The 23,429-nt window shown below is 39.1% G+C and overlaps 2 protein-coding genes across 4 annotated transcripts; one reads left to right on the top strand and one right to left on the bottom strand.

Moving 5' to 3' along the window:
* Nucleotides 1-4,834: 4,834 nt before the first annotated feature.
* Nucleotides 4,835-11,529, top strand: LOC308676913 (coenzyme Q-binding protein COQ10 homolog B, mitochondrial-like). Of its 2 annotated transcripts, none has more exons than XM_081342977.1 (5): nt 4,835-5,680; nt 7,452-7,547; nt 8,256-8,448; nt 10,320-10,421; nt 10,779-11,529. In XM_081342977.1, exons 1-5 carry the CDS (start codon nt 5,589-5,591, stop codon nt 10,935-10,937), a joined length of 642 nt encoding a protein of 213 aa, XP_081199103.1. In that variant the 5' UTR covers nt 4,835-5,588; the 3' UTR covers nt 10,938-11,529. The 2 variants fall into 2 exon arrangements, with proteins under 2 accessions (XP_081199103.1, XP_081199102.1); XM_081342976.1 differs by having other exon boundaries at nt 7,347-7,547.
* A 1,607-nt stretch (nt 11,530-13,136) lies between these two features.
* Nucleotides 13,137-17,109, bottom strand: CISD3 (CDGSH iron sulfur domain 3). Of its 2 annotated transcripts, none has more exons than XM_081342978.1 (3): nt 17,004-17,109; nt 14,094-14,222; nt 13,137-13,741 (listed from the first exon to the last, which is right to left on the bottom strand). In XM_081342978.1, exons 1-3 carry the CDS (start codon nt 17,076-17,078, stop codon nt 13,556-13,558), a joined length of 390 nt encoding a protein of 129 aa, XP_081199104.1. In that variant the 5' UTR covers nt 17,079-17,109; the 3' UTR covers nt 13,137-13,555. The 2 variants fall into 2 exon arrangements, with proteins under 2 accessions (XP_081199104.1, XP_081199105.1); XM_081342979.1 differs by lacking the exon at nt 17,004-17,109 and adding an exon at nt 14,433-14,585.
* Nucleotides 17,110-23,429: the final 6,320 nt, after the last annotated feature.

Genomic DNA, 23,429 nt, shown 5'->3' with positions numbered 1-23,429 from the left:
TTTGCAGACGACACCCAGCTGGCAGGAATAGCCAACCTTCCAGAAGACAGGCGTAAGATACAGGAGGATCTGAACAGACTTGAACACTGGGCGCTATCTACCAAATGAAATTAAATGGTAAAAAAAGTAAGGTTCTACATTTAGGCAGGAAAAATCAAATGTGCAGGTATAGGTGGTACTTGCTCAATAGTAGTAACTGTGAGAGGGATCTTGGAGTCCTAGGGGACAATCACTTAAATATGAGCCAGCAGTATGCTGCAGCTGCCCAAAAAGCCAACACGGTGCTAGGCTGCATTTACAGAGGGATATAATCAAGATCACGTGAAGTGTTAATACTACTTTATAATGCCTTGGTAAGGCCACACTTGGAATACTGCATCCAGTTTTGCTCACCACGATGTAAAAAAGATGTTGAGACTCTAGAAACAGTACAGAGAAGAGCAACAAAGATGGTCAGGGGACTGGAGGCTAAAATATATAAGGAACGGTTGCTGGAATTGGGTATGTGCAGTTTAATGAAGAAAAGGGTGAGGGGTGACATGATAGCAGTGTTCCAATATCTCAGGGGCTGCCACAAAGAAGAGGGAGTCAAGCTATTCTCCAAAGCACTTGAAGGCAGGACAAGAAGCAATGGATAGAAACTAATGAAGGAGAGATGCAACCTGGAACTAAGGAGAAACTTCCTGACAGTTAAACAATTAACCAGTGGAACAACCTGCCACCAGAAGCAGTGAATGCTCCAACACTGGAAGTTTTCAAGAAGAGACTGGACAGCCAATTGTTTAAAATGGTGTAGGATTTCCTCCTTGAGCAGGGGGTTAGACTAGATGACCTCCAAGGTCCCTTCTATTATTATTATTATTATTATTAATAATAATAATAATAATAATAATAATAATAATAATAATAATAATAATAATAATAATAATAATAATAATAATAATAAACAACTTCTATTCATTAAACATGAACCTCAGTCAACTGAACATTCAAATTGACTGGCACTAATGGTTGACATGGGTTGCTGCCAGCATCCTAGGTGTCAACCAGGTATCTCTTTAAAAATGTAAGATCTTCCGAGTAACACAGTTTTTTGTAGCATTGCTGGAGTTATTGCAGGAAGCTGCAATTTCTTGATGTGTTTTGGAAAGTTTTTGGACATAGTTCCCAGTGCCCCAATGACAATGGGTATCACTGTTACATGTTTTATCCATACTCGTGTAGTTTCGATGGCCAGGTTGCAATATTTTGTAATTTTTTCCACTTCTTTTTCTTCGACTCTGGCATCTCCTGGTACATCAATATCAATCAGCTGTATGCTTCGGTTCTCTATAAATGCGATATCTGGCATGTTGTGTTCCAAATGGTGATCTGTCTGTATTCGGAAGTCCCACAAGATTTTCACGCTCTCATTCTCGACAACTTTTTCCAACCTATGTTCCCACAACTTTTCGAACACAGACAAGTCGTATTTTTTACACAATGCCCAGTGGATTAGTTTAGCAACTCAGTCATGTCTAGCTTTGTAATCAGTTTGCGCGATTTTGCTGCAGTCACATATTAAATGTGAAACAGTTTCAACTTTGTCATTGCAAGGTCGGCAATTTGGATTGTCAGTAGATTTTTGTATCTTCGCTTTCATGGCATTAGTTTGTAGTGCTTGTTCTTGAGCAGCCAGTATTAAGCCTTCCGTTTCTTTCTTGATGGTTCCCATCTTAAGCCATGCCCATGTCAAGTTGTTATCACATTTTCCTTCAATGTTTTTCAAATGCTGTCCATGCAAAGCTTTGGTTTTCCATCTATTTAATCTGTCATCCAGCAGTTTTTCCTTATATTCTGCCTTTATTTCTGTTAACTTTATAATGCTTTCTGTTTTCACAGCCTGCAGCAATTTTTCTGTACTTTGATTCATATAGTCATTCAAACTTCATTTTTCTTCTTCTACACCTTGGTGGATTTACAATAGCCCTCTGTCCCCTATTTTTCTTGGCAGGTACAAACTGTCGATGTCACTTTGTGGATGTAGAGCGTGGTGCATATTCAAAAGTTTACACGTTTTCCAGTCTAGGTTTTTCCAGTTAGCCAAAGTCCAGTTGATAATTCCAGCTGGGTAGCATATCACTGGGACTGCCCATGTATTAATGGCTTTAATTATGTTTCCAGCATTCACCTTTGATTTTAATATTTTGCAGGCTCTCCTGATGTATTCCTTTTGCGTTGACTCTTTGACTTTTCTATTCAAGATGTTATCTGCTTCCAATATGCCAAGGTATTTGTAACTGTCATTCTTAGTGCTTTCACAATACTTCCATTTCGCAGTTCTATTCCTTCTATTTTTCCCATTTTTCCTTGTTGCATGGATAATATAGCACATTTTCCAAGTCCAAAGTTCAATCTGATGTCACTACTAAACAATTGAACTGCGTTGAGTATTGATTCAAGTTCAGTGTGGCTTTTCGCATACAGTTTTAAGTCATCCATGTATAATTGATGGTTTATCTTGCCATGCTGGCTTGAGATGTGGTATCCCAGTTTTGTGTTTCCTAAGATTATAGTCAATGGAATTAATGCGATTTTGAACACTAGTGGTGAAAGTGAGTCCCCTTGGAAGAACCCTCGTCTGATGTTGATTTCACCAATGTTCTCCCCATTTGCTGTTAGGACTGTTTTCCAGTTTTGCATATTTGTTTTCAAAAATGTACAGATTTTTATTCTACCAGGTACAGATTTTTATTCTACCAGGTACAGATTGTTTTCCATCAGATGACTGAATACTGAATTTGCCAGTATTCTTGTAAAAAGTTTGAACGTTGTTGGCAGACAAATAATTGGGCAATAGTTGCTTGGTTCTGTGCTCTTTTCTGGATCCTTCATTATCAAGTATGTTCAACCAGCTGTTAACCATTCTTCACTTGTGGCATTTTGAAGCATTTCATCAAACTGAGTGGCCATGCAGTAATGGAGACTGGTGAGGTGTTTCAACCAGTATCCACGTAGCTCATCCAGGCCAGTTGCTCTCCAGTTCTTGACCTTCTTTACTTGTTTTGCAACCATATCGATGGCTATTACAATATTCTCCATTTTGTTTCATGTTGCTTGTTTTTGGATATCTTTGATCCAGGAGACAGTTTTATTATGTTCCACTGGGTTTTCCCACAGTTCTATCGAAAAGTTTAAAGTTTTTTCTTTACATGGGAAAACAGTAGTTTGGACTTGATTTTCGTCAAGTGACCGATGGATGAGGTGCTGGTTTCTTCTGAACTGGACAGTTTCATGATATTGTTTTATTCATCCTTCGTATCTTTCAATTTTCTTTGCTGTTGTTATCACATGCTGTTTTAGTTTTTCCATGATTTCCATTATTGTTTTTTCCTCCAAATTATATCTTTTGTATAAACTATTTTTCAGCTTTTTGTTCTTTAGTTTTCCTTCTTTCACGTATTTCAATTTGCTGACATCTCCTTGTAACTTTTTTGTTTTATTTTCAAGTCGATTTTTCCACTTTGGTATTCCAGTGGGTTTCTTTTTTGGCATTTTATAACCCAATTCTGCAGTTATAATGGCGGCTCTACTGTACATTAGTTGGTTTGTTTCATACAGTGTGCTGGATGGGATGGAAGTTAAAATGTTGTTCACAGCATTTAGTAGATCTTTCACTCGTTTGCTATGCACTTCACAGATGGCAGGCATTCTTTTTCTTTCTGTTTTCTTTGATGTGGTTTTCAATTTTTTCTTTCAGCATTTTCGCTAGATCACTTAGCTCTACACTTTCAAGTTGTTGCACAGGGGAATCTTCATCCTGTGTGGCGGCTTCTTCCGCTGGTTGGTAAGTTTGTTGGTCAGTTTGTTCAGGTGTTGGAATAATTTCTTCAGCCTGTTCATCATCATTACTTGTTTTCTTTTTAGCCAATGTTTCTAGATGTTGAATTTCCACATCTGTAAAAAGTTTATTACGGATGATGTAACGTCTTTGATCCATTAATTGTTGTTCAGTTACATCACTTTCCGGACGTTTTTCCTTCCACAGTTGCATCATTCTTTTTTGAAATCCCCTGGTTGTTGGTTCTGCCTGGTAGTAGCATTGGATGATTTCTCGATTTTCTTCGGTTGTCCAGGTTTTGCGCTTTTGTTCCAGTCGCTTTACAGTTATACGCTCTGGTTCCCCAGCAGTAACAACTGAGCCCTGTGGCCCATTTTTTGACAGATGTCCAGGAGCCATAGCATCTGACGCAGTCCTTGTTGACCCTGGGTTGTTTTATTATTATTATTATTATTATTATTATTATTATTATTATTATTATTATTATTATTATTATTATTATTATTATTATTACTACTACTGCTACTATTATTATACCAAGCCAAGTCCAAAAATGCCCAAGAATTTCTAGAAGCCTGGCACACTGACAAATCCATAGACATGTAGACATAGACATTAACAACATCTATAGATTATCACCCAGCCCAAAAAGGAACAAAAAGACCCAAGCACCTCTCCAATCAGCACCCAGATCAGTATAGATTAACTCCAAGGTTAATCTAATCAGACCAGCAATCAAGTAAACAAGACCCCAATCAAGAAACTGCCAATGAAGCCAACAGCAAACAGCCCAGCCAAAGAGTCTCTTAAGACCACCCCCACCAACACTGAAAGGCAAGCCACCAGAATATAAACTGACGGCAAACTGCACTCCTTACTAGCACTGATGATATTACTTAATTTGGGTAATGAAACGTCTGCAAAAAACAAGCAAGTTCAGAAAGCACCAACCCCCCACCCCCCAACTAGCCATATCACAACGCAGCCTTTGCACAATACGCTGTTAGGAGGTGGAATTTCAGCTTCGATTAATTATTTATTTATTTATTTATTTATTTATTTATTTATTTATTTATTTATTTATTTATTTATTTATTTATTTATTTATTTATTTATTTATTTATTTATTTATTTATTTATTTATTTATTTATTTATTTATTTATTTTTCTATACCGCCCTATTCCCGAAGGACTCAGGGCAATTAAGATAAAAATAGAATTAAAAAGAATTAAATTAATAATAGCCCAACAATAAAACAATGTTAAAACTTAAAACTAAAAACCCCCTCAGTCCGGGCCAGATAGATCGAAAAGCCAGGTTTTCAGGTCCCGGCGAAACGAGCGCAGGTCGGGGGCAGTCCGGAGTTATGGTTTAGTGCTTGTCTGAATCTAGCCAACTTGCTACTTCAGTAAAATCAAGTTAAAACACTCAAACGAAAACTGCTCGGTGCGGATAAAGTTACCCTTGGCCACACACTTGCCAACCAGATTTCATCCGAGAACGCATATACGATCCTAGCTCACCCATGGATGTTAAAAGGTCTTTTAAAATCCGAAATGGGGAAACTGGACTTCTTCTTATCTTTGTAAAGAATAATGGAGCTTATTCTCAAAAAAAAAAAAAAGCCAGCGTGGTCGCGGTGGGCGGATCGGGCGCGCCTGGAAGGGTGTGAAGGGGAGGAGCAGAGTCAGCTGGAGGGCGGAGTTACTTCTGGTTTTTCGCAGGTTCATTCCGAATCACTAGCTCTCAGGCGGCATTATTTGAGCGATGGCTGGAGCCAGGCACCTCAGCAAGAGTTTGGATGCCTTTCGGGGACTTTTCGGTAGCAGTTTGAGTCCGCGCTTTCCAACTGGAGCTCGGTAAGAAGGGAGCGCTAGAGGAAGAAATGGTGGTTTTTTTTGGGGGGGGGAGGCTCGGATGATCGGGAGATCCTGTCTTGTCTTCTCTTGATGCCGCTTTCCTTTTTCCCCAAACTGAATCTGGGCGAAGCGCGCTGCCAGGAGCAGGAAAGCAGGCGGGTCCCATGGCGGGAGGCTGGCTGGATTCGCATGATATATTAAACTGGGCTAGATATTTTGTTGGTGGGAATGCCATAGAAAAGGGATTCATTTAGCCAGAGCGTGTTTATGTGAAAGCTGCACCTCTCTTTTATTAAAGCATTAACGCTTGCTAAAGTATTAGGAAGACATGGAAATCCATTTTATTCTGATGGCCACCGTAACATTTCTGTTTGCAATGATGTTTAAGACTTAAAAACTTAAAGCAGATAAGCATCTGGGCATAGTACCACGGAATCCCGTGGGTTTATTTCTTCAGAGTAACAATTCTAAAAGATTCTTAGGTATCACTTCAGTGAACATTGAACAATAATCATAGCATATACTTAAACTAATATGTTCGTACACACACAGGATTCTTGAACTCGGGGATTGCTAAATATGTTAGGCTAAAATCCCGTAATCACTGAACACAGTATATAATTCCAATAATGTAAATCAATGAATCCATTGTGAGTTTCACTTAATTAACTTCTGAGGCTTAGGAATACATCTGCTTAGTATGATAATCAGTAGAATCATTCATTCAGTATAATGGATTTAATAGCCAGTTTGTTAAATATTTAATATAATTTAATAAATTATATTTAATACTTGGAATTGATGTAATTTAATAAAAATAAGCATTTTGAACCCCTCATTCTTCACAGTGAGACAATGATCAATTAAACCTACTCTCTATTAAGCTGCACTAAGTTCAGTGGGAATTATTTACCGATTCTCGAATTTAGATAACTTGATTTGTTTAATTAAATCTTTGAGTAATTCCCATAATAAAGCTAATTTTACTTGTAGCAGAATATAAATAAAACCTTAAAAGAAATAAAAACAAGTACAGAGTGAAAGCAAAATAAAACCAAATATGCTAAACAAGTCTTAAATATACAAATGCACTATTGGAAATGGAGAAAAGAATGCATCAAGGATTAAAATTGATTTTTCTGAATTCTCCAATTATTTAGAGAAGTACCGATGCCCTTTAAATGTTTCAAATAAAAAAGAAATAGTTACAGTCAAGTCTGAGAACTAAACAATACAAATATGCCTGTATAATTCTCCTAGAGGTGTTATAGGAGTGGATTTTCATGCTTTCTTCAAAGATTTTTCTCCCAGATTCTATATTTCCCTTCCTCCTTTCCTTTCCTCTTCCCTTCTTTCCCTTTCTCCTTCCCTTTCCTCTTTCCTTCCCTTCCCTTCCATTTCTTCCCCTCCCTTCCCCTCCCTTTCCTTTCCCAGGAATTATTTAAGATTGGCTAGTAGTTGTTACTTGTAATTGTAGCTGTTCATTATCTGGGAATTTTGGAATCTCATGACTTGGAGAAGGTTGAGGATTGCCTGCCAACTATGTTAGTCCTAAGGGAAGCTCTTATCAACAGCATTATCTGCCTTCAGATGAGAAATAAGGAAGCTCACCATTCCCTGTTCTCAGCTTTGCCATCTTTGATGTCTCCTTTTCTCTTTTCTACAGGATCATCCCCACTACTATGCCCAGTATGCTTCACTGGAGATGTTTAAGCTCTAGGAGGTTCCTTAGTTCTCTAATTATGAATTCATGTTCTTTCCTGGACTCCAGATCAGTTATGAGAAAGCAGGCCCGGTCCTTCCTCAATCTTGCAGCTCCTCTACTTGGTGCCAAACGCGTGGAATATACTGAAATCCGTCAACTCCCGTGAGTAGCTCAGTTCTAACTATGATTCTAAGCTAGTCCCTGGTTGAGGTCTCACTTGGTGGGATAGCGGTATTGAGATCTCACTTAATGAAACATAATTATCCAGTTGTCTGCTAGTAGTATCTATTGATCGCTTTTCCATGTAGGGAGTTTAGAATTTGGCTCTACTTTGGAACATTTGGTAATATGTAACCATATATTTAGGTCATTCCAGATATAGGTCTGTATCCACAGTGAAAATACTCTACGTCTTCAGAGGCATCCTTTTATTGATTACTTGGCATATATTAAAAATCTAAGAACTATGAAGAATCAAGTAAAAGAACTGATGGCTAGATTTTCATAACTTGTTAAGCAGATGTAGCCATATGCACATTTCTCATGTCCGGAGATTGTCCTGCCAAAATTTGGTGTGAAAGACCTTATTTTCATCCATTTATTTTCCCTGCCAAATAAAAGGACCTTTCCCTCAACCTGAAATGCTTGTTTTCACAGAAACTCTTGATCTTTTCCTAACTATTTGAGAAGCAATGATCAAAACTGGGTAATATTTCAGATACAGTTCACAGTTATCCATGGTTTAGTGCTAATAAAGGTTTGGAGGGTGATTTCACTTGATCCAAGAGTTTAAGCTTTCCTGTCTTTGTCTTTAATGCCGATTAATGCCCTGGTTTTTGCTCACCATTTCCATTACTTCTGCTCATGCAGGTACTCTGTTGACCAAATGTATGACATTGTAGCTGATGTTGGCAGCTACCAGCTCTTTGTTCCCTGGTGTAACTGCTCCCGCATAATTTCCCTTCACAACGAAGTCTCCAGGGCCGAACTGGAAGTGGGATTTCCTCCTGTGGTTGAGCGCTATGTCTCGGAGATCTCCTCAGTGCCTCACTGTCAAATCCGGGTAATGCATGATATTCGGATGGTTTAAAGTTCTGGTTACAAATTGAGTGCCTTGTTTTTTTCAGAAAGTGGCTGCATTCACAAGATGCTCTAACCCCCAAATTATTTATCCATGGTTCATTCAGTTAACCCAATCTTCTGGGCTGTAATGACACTTTGAATCAGAAACTAACAGAGTTATTTGGATTCAGATTATCTTATCAGACTGAAATGTGGTCAGCCATTTTGTGGATCAACCAGTTGTGTGTTTCAATTGTGTCGCTGTCATCTTGACTTTTTTGACCACTCTCCTGATTGTCCCTGAGGGATAATATTGTTAACCCAACCTGAATCTGGTTTCAACTATTGTAGCTGCTGCTTATGATTCATTTCCCCTTTCTTGGGCATTGCTCTCTTCACACACAAAGCAACAGCAGCCTGGGAGAAACTATATTATGTCATTGTCCTTTCAGAAAGAACATTGGTGTGCAACAGCTTATCAGTTGATGTGTGACAAACTTCAGCTAAGTCATCAAAGCCAAAATTGGATTCCCTTTTTTAACACATTAATACTGAGGTTTTTAATATTTCCTCACTTGAAGATTTGCTATAGTTGACCACAACCTGTTGCCTTCAGGATATACTGATGCTGAAGGCCATAATCTAATAATGTATGTGGAGCATACCAAGTTAGAGAATGCTGGTCTCCACATTCATCCTTTTTTTAAAAATGTATTTTTGTTACCCAAACCCTTTAATCTGAAAATACAAATTCCAGTATTGTTTTTCCCCTAGAGGTGGCATGATACTAATCCCTATCAAGAAATGTGTATCACCTGACATTAAGTTAGCCCCCATTCTGTGGGCCTTTCAGAATGCCTTTAGGTCATGGCTATTCTTTCAGGCAATGGGTTTTGATTAGTTGAGGCCAGATGGGTTGGTTACTACTTTCCTTGGTTGCCATGGTATGTCCCTTCTTGCTTTTCTTATTGCTTGGTCTGTAATTTTTAAATGTTGTTTGCTACCCAGAGTTTTGTTTGAGAGGTGAGAAACCATATAAATCTATTAAATAAAAATAATAAAATAAAATAAAATGTATATGTGAAATTCTATTAAGTCACAGTACCATACATGTTCAAAAATTCATCTATTTTGTTTTGTGCAATTGATAAGTGCCATAGTTGGGTCCTATGTCAAGAGTATTCAGTTGTCAAGTGATTCCAGTTTCCCTCTACCCTTCCCATATATATTGCAGGAAACGTTTTTGTTATGCAGTTATCTTGTGTGCCTTCCCCAGCCATGGCATCCTCAACTGAGTGGAATTGAACTCCCAAAATCCCAACAATGACCATAGTTGCTTGGAATTCTGGGTGTTGAAGGCTGCTTATCTGAAAAATGCTCTAAATTATCCATCATGTTTCTGGACACAGATCAGGTGGAGAGTTTCTCTGACTTTTTTCATGGGAAGAGGAATTTCTCCAAGTTTCTCAAATACAGGAGTCCTTTAAGATATTTCCCATTAGGGGCATTTCTTCCTGAAATCTTCCTTTGGAATTAGCCAAGATAGCTGCAGGTTGCAGGAAAACAATTCAGGACATTCATGCTCATCTTTTGGTTCCCTAATCATTAAATGATTGCACCTGTGAGAACTTTCTTGAATTTCTGTTGCTTTAAATAATTTCTAAAGCAAATCCTCTTTTGTTACTATGATTGAAAATAATGGGGGGAAAATAGTTCTTTAGATGCTAGCTTTACTAGCCATTCTGCCTGAGTTCAACGACCACCAGATTAATCCTACAGCAAAAGAGCTGTCAAGTGCAAGCTGGTTTTTTCCCTTTTTAAATGAGTTTAAACAAGCAGGCATTGATTTTGCTGATTTGTCTTATCTTTCAGGCTGTGAGTAAAGATGGGCAGTTATTTCGGCATCTGGAGACACTGTGGCAATTTAAGCCAGGACACACAGGACACCTGGATTCTTGCATGCTCAAGTTTTATGTAAGTGCCTTTCATATACTAGTTCCTGATAAAGGGGAGTGACTCCAAAACCAACAGAATATGGGGCAAGAATTTGTAAGTTGGCAAAGTCCAGTTTTATCACAAGTACAAAGGTTCATGTATACTAATTATTTCAGCACTGTAAATTTGTCACCAAATGATCAGTTCGCTTCATGTTTAGTTTTTGTGGTACTGATGTCCTGGTACTATTGTACATTTACTTAAGCAGGCGTAGATAGGTAAAACATGAAAAATCTTTTATATATACATATATGTGTCTGTGTGTGTGTGTCTAGGTGTCTACTTATGTGTGTGTGTCTACTTATGCAAACTGATTTTATTTCACCTCATTTCCAGGTCTCCTTTGAATTCAAATCCACCTTCCATTCGCAATTGGCTAATCTTTTCTTTAATGAGGTAGTCAAACGAATGGTCTCAGCCTTTGAACAGAGAGCAGAGAAGCTGTACAGCACTCGAACTGCAGCCCAGCCACACCAAGCAATTCACTGCACGTGATGATGGTTTTGGGAATACTAAAGAGTCCACCTTCCTGATCTCATAAAGCAAACTCTTATTTTTTGCTCACATCTGTATCCCTTCTTGGATGTTTTATTCATGGACCTGACATTATTTATGCCTTTTTACCTTGCAAAAATAGGGACGCGGTGGCTCAGTGGGTTAGGACGCTGAGCTTGTCGATCAGAAGGTCGGCAGTTTGGTGGGTCGAATCCCGAGTGCCGTGTAACAGAGTGAGCGCCTGTTACTCATCCCAGCTTCTGCCAACCTAGCAGTTCGAAAGCACGTAAAAATGCAAGTAGAAAAATGGGGACCACCACAGTGGGAAGGTAACAGCGTTCCGTGTGCCTTTGGCGTCTAGTCATGCCGGCCACATGACCATGGAGGCGTCCTCGGACAAGTGCTGGCTCTTTGGCTTTGAAACGGAGATGAGCACCAGCCCCTAGAGTCGGAAACGACTAGCACGCATGTGCAGGGGAACCTTTACCTTTACCTTGCAAAAAAAAAAACCCCTCTCAAAGGTGCACATTATTTAAATGATTCTGCTATTTTATTGTATGTTTTGATCTTATATAAATTATTGGATATTTAATTATGCTGTTGTAAGGATGACACTTTGTTACAATGAAGATCCCCGACCATCGTTGAAAACCACAAATATTATAATGGAATTTTAAATTATGTTTGAAACAGAAGAAGATGGGATTTTTTTATGCTTCAGGTTTTCCCAAAGTGGCATATTTATTCACTAAATAATTTCTTGAAATATATGGAAAATAGAGCTATCTAGCTAAACACAACTTTCTTTTCCTTCAGTGGCATTCACAGAATAAGTTCCTACACTTTTCCCCCCTTTTTTTGGTTAAGTCTCTCTTCTATATGGCATGGGATCAATCTTTTGTTTCTTTCCTTGGAGTAACTACTTTCCTTTCAGATTAATTCAAACTACTCTAAAATCTATTGAAAAATGGAATAAAAAAACGAGGTGGGCAATGAATTTTTCTTTAGTAGCTCACAAGAAGTTACTAAAATGAGCAAATTGATCAAAAAGTGCTTCTTGTGAGTCAGCCTTTCTTTTACTCAAAATTTTCTGGGTAGAGGCTTTTGTGAATAGCAGCAGCATTTAGCCTAATGCTGTTAAGTAACTGAAAAACTGCAACTATTAGTCTAGGCTGGCCATATAGGAGTCCTAGCAGCTACATAGACAGTGATGCAATCTAACCTCTGATCTCTTGAAAGGAGGTTTTATACCTGAATTGCCTGGATAGAAGCAGGTGATTGCCCAAGACAGGAATTGCTGACAAGGTTGGGTTTAGTTGCAGCAGAGGTGACGCCACCAAGCTGACTCTGACTCCCACTCAGATGGCGTAATTGCTTAAGCACAGGAGAAAAACTATCACTTGTGCCAAAAATGGCAACTTCCTATTCTGAGGCAGTCCAAGTGACGATATCCTGGAAGATAAGGGAATCTTTGCTCAGGGTTCCCTAGAAATATGTAGAATGCAGAACTAGGGAGAAAAATTAAGAGAAAATTTGTATCTCCTCGATGAAACATAATTGTGCGTGTTTGCATTATATGTCAAAACCAAAGTTAAAACTGAACTGTTTATTACAAACTACCCAAAGCCATATGCATTAAGCTTCCATTATTCTGCCTGTTAGTACATATTTATCAATATAATATGGGCAACATTTTAATAGCACTTGACAATTATGTCTGCCAGTGTGTTCACAGAAAAAAGTGACAATAAAGGTTATCTTATCTCAGGACAGATCTTCCATAAAATATAGTTCAGCTGTAACTTGCTGACTTACCTGCTTTTTAACTGGCATTCCATATACTAACTACCAATTGTTTTCTGTTTGCCGTCTCAGAGTGGCAATGGGCAAGTAACTACTATCAGTTTCACTAGACAGGGTCAGTGGGAGCTGGGGGTGCAAAGAGAAGACTGCTTGGGGCTGCAGGTTGCCCCTTAGGTACTAAAGTAAAACATTTCAGGTCTAATGAACCAATTTTTGAGCACTGATCTTATTAGCAGCAAATTGTCAAATAGAAGACTTGCAGTACGGCTAATTTTAAAGCAAGTGAAACAGAACTCCTGCTCTCTGGGAAGATTCACCAAGGCAAGAGGGATATAATGCTCAGAGCCTTGGTGGAGCAGTGGGCTAATGCCTCCTTAAGTAACACCAGCTGCCTGCAATTAGTGCAGGTTCGCATCCCACCAGGCTCAAGGTTGACTCAGCCTTCCATCCTTCCGGGGTAGGTAAAATGAGGACCCAGATTGTTGGGGGCAATTAAGCTGACTTTGTAATAATGCCGCTTGGGGTGTGTGAAAGCCCTAATAAGCAGGCATATGCATAGAATGAAGGCTACTGCTAAGTTTGTAAAGCCGCCCTGAGTCTTCGGAGAAGGGCGGGATATAAATGGAATTAAAATAAAAAATAAAAAATAAATTTCCTTTTCCAGGCTTTACCAACATGAATAAAAACATGTAAGGGTCCTCCAGCTCCCCTTCACTTTAATAAAGTTTCCACAGTAGGATGTCTCGAAGCATTAACCCCAAGTCTGATTTCCTGATGAGTTCTGTCTCTTCTTCCATTTCCACAATGGACTCCCATTAGGTCTGTGGCTGAGTATGAAGGTCAGTCTTTTGCACAAAATCTTCTTTATGGGTGCCATCACAGTAGGGAGGATTCTTAGTATATTTGCACCCACATAACCAGGCCTTTTTCGATTTTTCAGCTGTGAATCTCAGGGGAGAGATTTCTGGGGAACTTTTGTTATGGGTTCCATCACAGAAGGGCTGTTAGATACATACAAAACCAAGACTGTAAACAAACCTAACAAAAGAAAGCATTGCCTGTCTATGAATTTTATATTTTATAGTTGCATTTTTCCCCCTCAGATTAAAATAACAACACCACCCTAACCTGGGAAGTCTGAAGAGGCAAGTTTGTTTTGGAATCTTTTTTTTTAAGCTTTTATGTGTTTTTAAAACTTTGTATTAGCAAAAGGAGAAGTGGCTTCTTCAAACTCAGCCAATATAACTATTGCAATAGTGGATTGACCCTCTGCCCAGATTTGTTAAGACAGTGGATTCCAAGTTCGAACCAAAATGAAGATAAAAGAAACCTGGAGTAATGCTGCAAGTCTACCTGCTTTTGGCTATGTCCACAAGCACACCAGGCATAGCGTTTCTCTGCTATTAAGTCCACTGGAAAAGGTTCCTTGGCTGCAACCACTGGTTTGACTGATGAAGCTGAAAGAGCTGAGCAGCTTCTTACCTGCAATCAGGCAAGCAAGAAAGCATTGGCCGTATAAAAAAAATGAGATGTCCAATTAACTAATGCCATCCTTTATTAAGTTAAAAAGCTCAAGGCATGCAGTTGAAAATAGGGAGAAGTACACATTTTTTTCCTCTTCCACTCCTTTCTGCTGTGAGGAGATGCAGAAATTGAATATAGCAGAACTAAGGTACAAATATATTCACCTACCCATTTTCTACCTTGAATGTTCACTTCCAAAGTCATCTTCTGGTGCACTCAACATCTGATTGCTGCATTTGTCTTAACTAAATATAGGAAGTTCTTGACTTATGATCATAACCGATTTCCTTTGTTAAACAAGACAGTTAAGTGCATTCTGCCCCTTTTTATGACTGCAGCTAGGTTACTTACAGGGTTGTTAACTGAGCCTGGTTTCCCCACTAACTTTGTCAGGAGGTCACAAAAGGTGATCGCATGACCCCAGGACACTGCAACTATCAAAAATACGTGTCAGTTGCCAAGCGGTTGAATTTTGATCATGTGACCACGGGGATGCAGCAATAGCCATGTAAAAAATGGTCATACGTTACTTTTTTCAGCGCCATTGTAATTTCAAATGGTCACTAATGAATGGTTATAAGTTGAAGACTACCATAATAGATATATTTTGAGTTTTGATATGTGGCCCACGATTTGATATCCTCATGATTTTATTCCCTGATTTATACTCTGCTTTATTTTGTGTAACTCAAGACAGTTTACATTATTTCCTCTGATTTTTCCTATAAGAACCCTGTGAGTGGGTTGGGCTGAGAAAAATCGATTGGCTCAAGTCACTTGGGTGACCTCCATGCCTAAGAAAGGACTAGGCCAGCATCTTACCTGCTACATCTAATTATCTCATAAAGTCGTAACGCTGCTGGAATATGGACCGAGGCTTCCCTGTTCTGACTTGCTAAGCAGCTTGATTTCTACTTGGAAAGAGCAAAATGAAGGCTGAAGTGCTGCTTGTTATTCAGTTGTTAAAGTCATGTCTGATTCTTTGCCACCCCATGGACCATAGAGCAAGACAGACCCCACTACCCTCCATTGCCTGATTCTGCCGTAACTCATTCCCACTGTGTCAGTAAAATTATCTTATCTCATCGTCTGCCATTCCTTTCTTGTTGTGTATGGGGTTTGGGTGACAACATAGCAACAGCGCTACTTATACCACCAGGTGGCGCTGTACCGGGACTGATGCGGATTGGGCGGTCTTGGCGGGAATACCAGGTTCAAATGGATTGGCTAGGTGGATACCTGGCCAGGTATATATAAGGACTCAGGTAACCCCAAAGGTTGAGTACAGTTTCACCCACAATTAAAGAGCTGCTTGCTGTACTCCTCTGCCTGGCGTCTTCCATGCGGTCTAGAACCCACTACACAATACTTCTCCTCTTGCCTTAAATTTTTCCCAACATCAGTCTTTTCTTCTCAGTTGGTGGTCAAAATAATTGAGCTTCTGTTTTAGTATCTGTTCTTCCAAAAGATAGTCAGGATTGATTTCCTTTAGGATTGAGAAGTGGTTGCAGGCATATATAATAATAATAAAACTTCTGTTAAAGGAGAGATGGAATTTTTGTGACCTTCTAGATACTGCTGAAGTACAACTAACTTTCAACATTCTCCCTTCCCTTTGTTTATGGCTTATGGCAAACTCGCCGCATCACATGACCTGTCGTGACATCGCAACTGTTTTTGCATTGTTGGAGCTGGGTGGGCACGGCCTCCATATGATGTAACCAGACCGCGGGGCGGCAGTTTGACACCTTGGCTTATAGTGTCAAAAGTTGATCAAAGTTCAAGTTCAGCAACTACCAGAGACCCATGTTTTCCATTCCTGGCAAAGTGTTTTGATAGAACCAAAAACTCCAAGTGTTTTTATATAAAAGTGTTTTTTTACATAACACAACTTATTCCTCTAGGAATCGCTACCTCCCGTTGTGTCAGGACTTTATTATTTCTCATCTTATGTGAGAAAATCCACACTGAAGCCAGTGAGAATCATGTTTGAAAAGGCATGTATGGGAAACGCACATTCAACTGTGCCCTTGTTTATTTTTTTAACTATCTTTTGTGGTGTATCATTTCTCATTTTAGCCTTTGGCCCCATCATACCTGTCTGTTCCTAACCACAATGAGGCCAACATGACATTATGCAACTGACCTGTCATACTTGCGTCATGTTACACTGAAGTACATAAGAGGTTGTGTTTGCACTAAGACAATGTAAAATATATTTCATCACTTGCCTACTCTGAATACGGCATTAAGAACTGTTTGGTAAACTAGGAAAGTTTGCTCTGGTGCACTCCTAGGAAATCAGTGTTTGGATGTCACTTGTTTGGGTGTCATTTTAGGATGGACCTATATAAAAGCTATTCTTTTAGAGCCTGAGAGATAGACTCCATGCTCAAACACAGGAGATAGTCTAGAGTAAAATAATTCTGCACATTATACCATGCCAGGGACACTGAAGTAAACACTGTACTACAGTATTTTTATTTTTTTTGAAATGTTAACGAGTCAAAAATAAATCCCATTTGGCGTTCACTGTTTTTCTATATGAAGGTCTGCAGCAGACTCACTTGCCCTACATATATCCTTCTCTACAGACATCTCAAGAAAATGTTCAAAAATTGCATTTCGGCCTCTGTATGGAAAAGCAACACAAAATGAAAAGTCATTGAATTTCGGGGCGTAGGAAAGGAGACGGGGGGGAGAGGGGCCTCCGGCAAATTTCCAGTTTTCTGTGCTTACCTGCGAGAAAAAAAGCCGACAGAAGGAGCCTGCTGCTGACGCCACGAGACCCCCGGTTTTGTGCAACCCGGGCATGGTTGGCAAACAAGCTCCTCCCTCCACCCGGGTCACCTTCTCGGCAGCGCGCCGCAACCGCGCGCCAGGAAGCGGTGTGTGTGTGGGGGGGGTGTGACATGCCAAGCCCCGCCCACAATTGGTGGAGAAAGGTTCCGAGGCAGTGAGAAAGCTTTTGCAACCTGGTGGCAGCTGTGTATGTGTGTGAGAGAGATTGAAATCTGAGACATCCGGGAAGCGTCGGTGATTAGAGTTGGGCGGTTTGGTTGCATTCGTGTGTCAAAAGGCTTGATTGCAGCCTTTTGCTTCTTTTGCCACTCAAGACTTCATTAACGTTAGGAACAAAATGACAGTAGAATGAATAGCTTTTAAGGGGTATAAATATTTGTGCACTTCACCTACTAATAATAAACGAATAAACGAATAAACCTACCTTAACGTCGGATTCCTAAATGTCTCCTATCCCATAAATAGCAGAAGTAGAATATTAAATACCCCCTTTGATATGGCACTGAAAGCATTGTATCTAAGTATAGGACGTGAGAAAAACTACGTAAGAATGAAAAATGTCAAAGAGGAACTGGTGAAAACGAGGTGTAAATGAGCGTCTCTTGAATGTATTTCCACTTATTTATATCGTATGTAAAATAAGTAAGATCTTGGAAGATACTGTTCCTTAAAATGTTCTAAGAGAGGAGAACAGAAAAAACCTCATTTGGTCTGATTCTTGCTGTCTTCAAAGTACTTTAAGAAATAGTTAAGTATTTGTTTAAAAAGGAACATACACTGGGTTTTGATGGAGTATCATTAGCTACTTAATTTCCACCCCCACCCCCCATTGCTCTAAGTTCAATATTGACATAATTTCAGATAGAAAACATAGCCAAGATTCCCATTTCAACCTAATATTTGTGTTTTGCCAGAAGTGTATTTTGTCCTCTTGAAACTTAACATTAAGAAAACCAAGATCATGGCATCCAGCCCTCTCAATTCCTGGCAAATAGATGGGGAAGAAGTGGAAGTAGTGACAGATTTTATTTTCCTGTGCTCCAAGATCACTGCAGATGGGGACTGTAGAGAAGAAATTAAAAGACACTTGCTCCTTGGGAGGAAAGCCATGGCAAATCTAGACAGCACACTAAAAAGCAGAGACATCATCCTGCCAACAAAAGTGCGTATAGTCAAGGTTATGGTCTTCCCAGTTGCAATGTATGGCTGTGAAAGTTGGACCATAAGAAAGGCTGAGCGCCAAAGAATTGAAGCCTTTGAACTATGGTGCTGGAGAAGACTCCTGCGAGTCCCTTGGACTGCAAGGCGATCAAACCGGTCAGTCCTAGAGGAGATCAACCCTGACTGCTCTTTAGAAGGTCAGATCCTGAAGCTAAAACTCAAATACTTTGGCCACCTAATGAGAAGGAAGGACTCACTGGAGAAGAGCCTAATGCTGGGAAAGATTGAGGGCAAGAGAAGAAGGGGACGAGAGAGAATGAGGTGGCTGGATGGAGTCACTGAAGCAGTAGGCGTGAGCTTAAATGGACTCCAGAAGATGGTAGAGGACAGGAAGGCCTGGAGGAACGTTGTCCATGGGGTCGCGACAAAACAACATTTTGTCCTCATATAATTAAAAACTTCTTTCTCTCCAAACATTTGGAATTTTTCTGATGCTCAGTTTTGTAACTTATAGTACTACCTGGTTGGGGATGCATGATGCGTTACATAGACTTCAGCCTCTGGGAAAAAATAATTTGGATTTTGATTTCCAACATTTATGTTTTCTGCTTTTAATAATTTTACTGCTTTTACAGGCTTAATGCTTTTTATTGTTATGTTTTTATTATTTATAGTGCCTTGTTTTTAAACTTTGTTGCCCAGGGTCACATATGTGTGATGGTGGCCAAATACATTTACCAAATGAATAAATAAAAAATATATTAATTTCTACTGTAATTGGATGTTTCCAAAGCAAAGAAATAGCAGTCAACATTATTTGATGAAAGATGGAAATTAGTTTTTTTAAAAAAATATTTCCTTTATAATTTATGCCACAAAGGTAAATAATTATTTTATCAGCATCCTCAAAAGGGATATGAAGTCACCCAGACTGCGGGATATACAGGCAGTCCTTGTTTAGTAATTGCCTCATTTATTGACTATCTGCTGTTAAAACAGTGATGAGAAAATAACTTTTTACGACCTTTGCAGACCTGTAAAGGAAAAGAAAGTTGAAGTAAGATCACAAGCCCAGTTTCACTTAGTGACCACTTCACTTAGTGACAAAGTTGTTGGTCCCAATTGAGTATGATTTGTAAATTCCTGTTGGTTGCCTCCAGCATTGCTTTATTGTTCCATCAGCTGACCTCATTATAACCTTCATGTTTTTTCTGTTTTTTTCTTTCTATTAAAAATCAGGCCAGAGGAAAAGACTTAGAATAATTGCACAACATGATTTGGTTTAATCTGAATGCATCCCCTGTTGCACAAAGTTTCATGGGATTTTGTGACTGTGAAGATACAACTTTTTTTCAGGCATGGGCTTTAGCAAATATGGTCAGAAGAATGCCATAACCTAAATAAGGTTTAGTTCTTTTAAAAGACAAAAGGCAGCTTTCTGAGGGGAGATAAGCAATTCCAGAGTAGAAAGAAGGTGGAAAACTAAGATTATTCTTGTTCAACTCCAGATTAAAGCTTGGCGTTTCCAGAAAACTAAAATAAAATTTTAATATGATGCTCCAATAGAAACCAGTAGATTATTTACTCAGAGATCAGGCTCTGCTCAAAAGGTGATTGAGAACAGAATTCCTAATCTGCTTTAGAGATGGAAATTATGACTGTTTTATTTAGGGAACACTAGGGGAAAACTCCTGAGTTTTTGCAGGACATACTCTCAAAGACAGTAACTCTTTGCTGATGCCCCCAAACCAAACAGGGTTGGAGCATTCTGGGCTGGGGAATTCTAGGAACTGAAGTCCATCTTAAACTTGCCAAGGTTGAAAAAAACTGATGTGTAACATTGCCTGTGTTTCCCAATGCACATACAGATATACAAGAAGAGTGGGGACCAGAGAAGACACTTAGATGTAACATGTCACTTCACTACCCACAAGGAAATACAGATGCCTCCTATAGCCAGTAAAGAGATTGCAAAGAATTGTAGAAACCATGTTTTGCATTCTTTCCCTATCTTTTCTTAATTGAATGATACTTCCTCTCTTAATTTGCATCTGTGAAGCAGATGCCTCTCTGCTTCCATCCAAATCAAATCATGCTCATCTGAGGACCCAGCCTGTTTAACACACCCATTTCCATGTGGGAGTCTCTTCCTCTTGGCACAATTCCATATGGCTGTGGAGTGTATGAATACTGTAGCATATGTCTGATCACAAGACTTTCTTGATCACAAAGAAGTCACTCACATAAGATTCTGTGTTTGTGGGTGTACAGTATATATTTTAGGATGAAAGAAATTAAGAAAAGGATCTTTAGTTGCTCTTGCACATTGGGATAGTATTCTCTGAGGGAAAAATGTAAAATTCTTTATGGGATTTTACAATAATGGCATCCTTTGAAGTCTGCTGCCAACAGAACCTGAGGCAACTTCCTCTAGGGAATGAGGTTAAACGCTTAAACATATTTTTGCTGCTATGTCATGGCTATTGAGAATTTTGCAACTCAGATTTTCTAGCACTTGTAATATCTTTTTCAATGAGATGTTTCTTTGATATTATTCAATAGATATCAAATTGAACATCTTGGATGCTTCCAAATGGATTCTCTGTGGCTATTCCCAACTTGAGTTCTAAAGAATCTAAAACCTGGCTGATAATAGCCAACAGGGCAGAAGAAAGATATTTTTGCCTGCACTCTACACTTTTGAATCCTTTGTAGTACACAATATAGAAGAGAACCTATTCTCAGAGTTTCCAGAAAATTGACTATCTAGCCTTCCAATATTACAGCTCTCTTTTGAAGGGGGAATTCTAAAAACTCTTATAGTAAAGGTAAAGGTTCCCCTGCACGTGCATGCTAATTGTTTCCGACTCTAGGGGCCAGTGCTCATCTCCATTTCAAAGCCGAACAGCCAGCGCTTGTCCGAGGACATCTCCGTGGTCATGTGGCCGGCATGACTAGATGCCAAAGGCGCACGGAAGGCTGTTACCTTCCCACCGTAGTGGTCCCTATTTTTCTACTTGCATTTTTACGTGCTTTCGAACTGCTAGGTTGGCAGAAGCTGGGATGAGTAATAGGCGCTCACTCTGTTATGCGGCACTCGGGATTCGACCCGCCAAACTGCCGACCTTCTGATCGACAAGCTCAGCGTCCTAACCCACTGAGCCACTGCATCCCCTTAAAAAAAAACCTCTTATAATTGGGGCTAAATCGGAAACCAGTATATTGAAAATATCTAGGATCAAAATGGAAATGGATTTGCGATAAATTCAAAAAATAAAAAAAATGCTGATATTGTTTATGTATAAGAAATGCATATAAAATTAGGTCATACCTAATTGTCAGAGCAGAAAAAAAAGGACAAGACGGGGCTCAAGGTTGATTCAGTCTTCCGTCCTTCTGAGGTCAGTAAAATGAAGACCCGATTGTTGGGAGCAATATGCTGACTCTGTAAACAGCCCAGAGAGTGCAACATACTATATATACTATATACCAGGGGCCCCCAACCTGTGGGCCGGGGCCCGTTATTGGTCCGTGGCCTGTTGCCACTGGGCTGCAGGAATAGCTGGTGAGCACACGCACATGTGCACACACCCTCCCCACTCGCTCTAGTGTCATTGTGTTGGTGCTAGTGGCCCCATTTGTGCATGCGTGGAGGTATTAGTGCCGCCGCCAGTGTCACACGGGCACTAGCGGCCCATTTGGGCATGTGCACGGGTGCTACTTGTTTGCGCTGTGGGTGCATGTCCGTGCACATTTCCCTCCTCCTCCCTTTCCCAAAAAGGTTGGGAGCTCTGCTATATACTATAAATATACTACATACATACCTAGACTTATATACCACCTAGAGAGTGCACTATAGGGCCATATATAAATTTAAGTGCTATTGCTATTTTGCTGTGGCTAAAAACAGCAATAAACCTAGCAATCTCACCTCTAGCTTCACCTTAAAATTTATTCTGGATATAATTATGCGTAAAGTGTACTTGTGGATGTGGATACAGATATCATGTATTCAGACTCCTGAAACAAGCTAGATACAGCAAGAATTATTTGGTAGAGGCCAAAATTTAATATAGTTGATGTACGTATGGATTGTTGGAAGAATAAAAAGTGACCTCGAGAAAGAAGGAGGGTTTTTAAGACAAATGACAAAATTTGAAATGTTTATATAGAAATAAAATTGCCTGTTAGGATGTACATATAAATTTCTATTAAAATAATACAGAAACAGAACAAGATTATATGATAAAATGGATGCAGAATTTTAAAGAAACAATTACAATGGGAGGATTTACAGAACAGTTCAATAAAATTCACTTCAAGCTATAATGTAAGAGAAAATTGGAAGAAGATAATTGCATTAGTGTTTCAGACACAATTGTTTGTTTTTTTCTTATATTTGCCATAAGAGAAGTAAAAAGGCCATTCAACAGTCATCACTCATGTTTATAATTAAAAGAAAACCCAGGATGGTTTTATTACTTTTCTGATTTTGATATTAATATTTATTACAATAAGAACAGTCAAGCAGCATGGAAAAAATATATCTTAGCTACATTAACTTGATTGCCAAAAATATACACATCTTTTCCTTTATTTAATTAAAAATTACAACAACGGAGAAGGGGGAAGTGTTAGACACAGGCAAAGTACGAAAATTGAAACATCAGCATCAAAAGATGGGTAAAGAAATATACCCCAGTGCAACCAAATGTGGAACTTAAGTCATCTTTTAAAAATTATTTCTGTACTCTTCTTGCCAAAAAGAGATTCTGATACTCTTCTCTAGTGCTCTTTCAAAGCACATCCCAAGTCATTTTAAACGTAACTTTTTACCATGAATCTTAAATCCCATGATAGCTTTCTGTCACTAAAAATTTAAAATAATTTTCAACTTTCAGGCTGGGTTAAAGTCATACATTATGACTGACTTGAATTCACACAACACACTAAAATCATAAAACATAACTGATAAACCACATGGGTGGGGTTCACACAATGCACTAAGCAGCAAATAAGTAAGTCATAGTTTGGCTTAGTATGGTGGGTAAACCCCAGCTCCATTTCTGGGATACTAATTCAGGCAACCAAGTTTGAAAGACAGGTGGTTCCTCTGGAAAATTTGCAGAGTTAGCAATCAAATGAACCATAATATGCAGAGGATCTCTGTGAAGAAGAGCTAAAGAGGTTGTTTTTTTAAAA

The sequence above is a fragment of the Vipera berus genome, assembly GCF_964194415.1.
Source record: "Vipera berus genome assembly, chromosome: Z".
NCBI lineage: Eukaryota > Metazoa > Chordata > Lepidosauria > Squamata > Viperidae > Vipera > Vipera berus.
This window is presented reverse-complemented; position numbering and strand designations above follow the sequence as displayed.